Here is a 2,984-nt window from a genome sequence, read left to right on the forward strand (position 1 = left end):
CAGGTTGAGGAAGATATTCTCAAGTGTTGAAATGATAAAATCTCTGATAAAGAAGAAGAAAAGAATTTGAAAATTCCTAAAAGGTTTGAAAGCTGAAGCATAAAAAAGGAGTGAAGAAAGAGATTTAGAACTTTTTGAAGAAATTGCAAATGATGTCTTAAAGAGCACAGGAGATTCAAGGAGTAAGGGGATGGAGTATCAGGTAGGGTTATGAAAGATTTTCCTTTTCAATAATCTTTTTTTTTTGCGCATTCTACAGGATGCTTGTGAATACGCTATGTTACGTGTGCCTTCGTTAGTGTTTGTTTCACTGACGGTATTTCTCCTGTCTTCATGTTTACTAGTTGCAGTAATTGTACCAAATGGTATGTTTATAACTTTTAAGTCAGCGAGCCAGTAATTTTGAATTTTATTCTTTTTTCCAATACGATGTTAACTTTAAGTTAACGTTGCTTTGGGAGGCAGAATAAAATTCCATGCTGACGACTCATCGTTTTTTTTTTTTTTTTGCTTTTTTAGAGCGACATTAATAGTGTTGTGCGAAGAAGGAAAAATCTTCCTTATCCATTTCCATTTTAAGTTGTCAGCAGAATTCACATCGTCCGGTTCCCATCCAAAAAGTAATTTCCTGCCCTAATGAGATAATCAGGCCATATTTGTGATAAAGTTAAGCAGTTTACAAAAATCTTTCGGGCTTTCAACATGCTTTCGATGTGTGGGTGCTATAATTATTGTAATTATACTGAGATCCCCATCTCTGGCTCTTTTTTGTCCTGAATAATTTTGTTCTGATCATCTGGCCTTCGTCACATTATTACACCATTTTCCTGGAGGATTAGACGATTTTATTTCGTCATACTATGAACGCCTCATATTGTTTGCAAGTAGCACAAGTAGTTTTTGATATTCGGCGAATATTTCGTGATTGCACTGGCATGTTTTATGTTGCTCTTCTGATTAAGGGATTCAACTTATATGAGGATGAACTAAATTAAGAAGTTAAATTACTTGAAAAGGATGTTAGTTTGCAAAAGTATTAAGGTATTAACTGCTAGGTATTAACTGATGTAGTGTAAATATGGAAATTTTTTAATATTAAATCCGAAGGATATTGATTGAAAAGATAATTTCCAGTTGAATTTATCCTCGGAATAACGGGTGCAACGATTGGTTCTCTTGTAACGATCATCATCCCATCGTTTTTATTTTTATCAGTATCTCGTGGCATTGAACAATATCGTCCTTTAATATTATATGCAAAAGTATGATGTAAATTCAAATAATGAATGTGTAATTTTTCCGTCTTATTTATCCGCAATTAACACTTCGGGTGAATATTTTCCGGAAATTTAAGCGAAATTTTCCAGTGGTACTTAAATACTTAGGGTTTTATATGTTTTTCATCTCTTTCTGTAAGATTTTTCAGATATCGATAATAATCGGTTCACTTATGCTCATCGGAAGTACATGGGCAGTTCTACATACGGAACAGGAAACGAATGTTGTCGATATCATTTTACCTAAACGAATAGGTTGTTTTTAAATGAATTCCACCTAATTTAAATGGTCATTTCTTGAAAAAAAAATCTTGAAATTTTTTTTTTAATTTCTCTTAAGAATTGCAGATGGTTGAAAATATTGCAATGTCCCATTTTTTAAAATTATAGGTCATCCAGTTTTTTTTATTAAATCATAGAGGGTAGTAAGAAATTTATGAGCTTTTTTGTTTCACAGTGCCAGAACGTAATTTACCAGTTATTGAAACAATGAAATGAGATTCCATCACTTCAGTATACTTTCGATATAATAAAATAGCATTTCTTTTGAACAACTCCATTTCTTGAACGGGAAGGGAAGGTACTTTAAAATTCCAAAAAATACAGTTGAAAAGAACTGGTCCTTTTATAGATAGCGAAAAAGTGGAAACTGCCCTAAAACATTTGGAGAAGATCAAAACCGATGGCAACAGCACGAAATTGCAGGTATACCTTTGAATATATTTTCTAAATGCTTCCGTTTACTATTGGAGAAAAGAGATCAGTAAACTGGTAGAATTTGCAACTAAGTACTATTCTTCAACACATATATCGGTAATACCTCCATTTCTAATGAGCTAAATAAAAATTTTAATTTTTTTGAAATCCTAATAAATTTTCAAAGATAATGCGAGAAATCTGAAATTTTATTTGCATCATTCCTGTTTCAGAATACATTTTATGGAGAACAAAATGAAGAGAAGGTAAGATCCAGAAGAGGGAAATGGAAAGGGAAGCAAAATGTAATCGCTGCTACGGATGAAAGAACGAAGACACTGCTGCATGAAATCAGGGAGGAACGCAAAGAGGAGAGCAGAATTTTGAAAGGGCAACAGGCGCAACAGGCAACTGTTGATGAAGTAAAGCACAATGAAATGCTAGAAAAGGTGACAATGGTTGGTGCTTCAAAAGTAAACGTAAGTAATGAATGAACAAAAGAGATCAGCAGTCAACTCGTAGATTTTCATATGGAAAATTCAAAGAAGATAATGTAATCACAACTTCAATCCTTGCACTTCATTACTGAACCTAAGTAAGTGACTTTTTGGTTTTAGGTCACAAATCATTTAAAACAATTGCTGAAAAAGCTTCGCCCTCCACTATTATATTTTTCGGGTTTTCTAAATGAATACATTTTCGATGAACTGCTCTAAAGCACCATATTCATCACTAGTTTTGATACTCTATGCAATAATGATAAAGGTCCTCTCAGTCCTAATTAGGAATATTAAAGCTTCGGGTTCAACCTTCATTCCATTAACGGCGATTCAAGTAAAAGCGACTTACTATAGTGCAATTTCACAATTGACTTCGGGAAATCTGACCCTTTTCTCATTTTTGCTCTCGAAAATCAATTATACGAAAGTCCAAAATAGTCGTCAACTAGTCCTCTTTGTACTAGTCGCACATATATTAGTTCGCTTTCATCCGGACCTCACAGAAGAATAT

At 33.4% G+C, this 2,984-nt stretch overlaps 2 protein-coding genes across 2 annotated transcripts in view; one reads left to right on the forward strand and one right to left on the reverse strand.

The window, feature by feature from the left end:
* The window catches only part of LOAG_18469 (hypothetical protein), a 6,855-nt gene extending 4,291 nt beyond the window's left edge, over positions 1 to 2,564 (forward strand). Inside the window, exons 9-13 of the mRNA XM_020451130.1 lie at positions 260 to 365; positions 1,135 to 1,262; positions 1,427 to 1,532; positions 1,909 to 1,982; positions 2,207 to 2,564. Of these exons, the coding sequence (XP_020305112.1) occupies positions 260 to 365; positions 1,135 to 1,262; positions 1,427 to 1,532; positions 1,909 to 1,982; positions 2,207 to 2,467 (675 nt within the window). The 3' untranslated portion in view covers positions 2,468 to 2,564. The remainder of the gene's footprint in view (positions 1 to 259; positions 366 to 1,134; positions 1,263 to 1,426; positions 1,533 to 1,908; positions 1,983 to 2,206) is intronic.
* Positions 2,565 to 2,886: 322 nt separating this feature from the next.
* Positions 2,887 to 2,984, reverse strand: part of LOAG_07416 (ubiquitin carboxyl-terminal hydrolase) — a gene marked incomplete at its 3' end in the record, with an annotated part of 7,529 nt that continues 7,431 nt past the window's right edge. Inside the window, exon 15 of the mRNA XM_020447425.1 lies at positions 2,887 to 2,969. Coding sequence (XP_020302342.1) covers positions 2,887 to 2,969 — 83 coding nt within the window. The remainder of the gene's footprint in view (positions 2,970 to 2,984) is intronic.

The sequence above is a fragment of the Loa loa genome (genome assembly GCF_000183805.2).
Source record: "Loa loa unplaced genomic scaffold supercont3.325, whole genome shotgun sequence".
Classification (NCBI taxonomy): Eukaryota; Metazoa; Nematoda; class Chromadorea; order Rhabditida; family Onchocercidae; genus Loa; species Loa loa.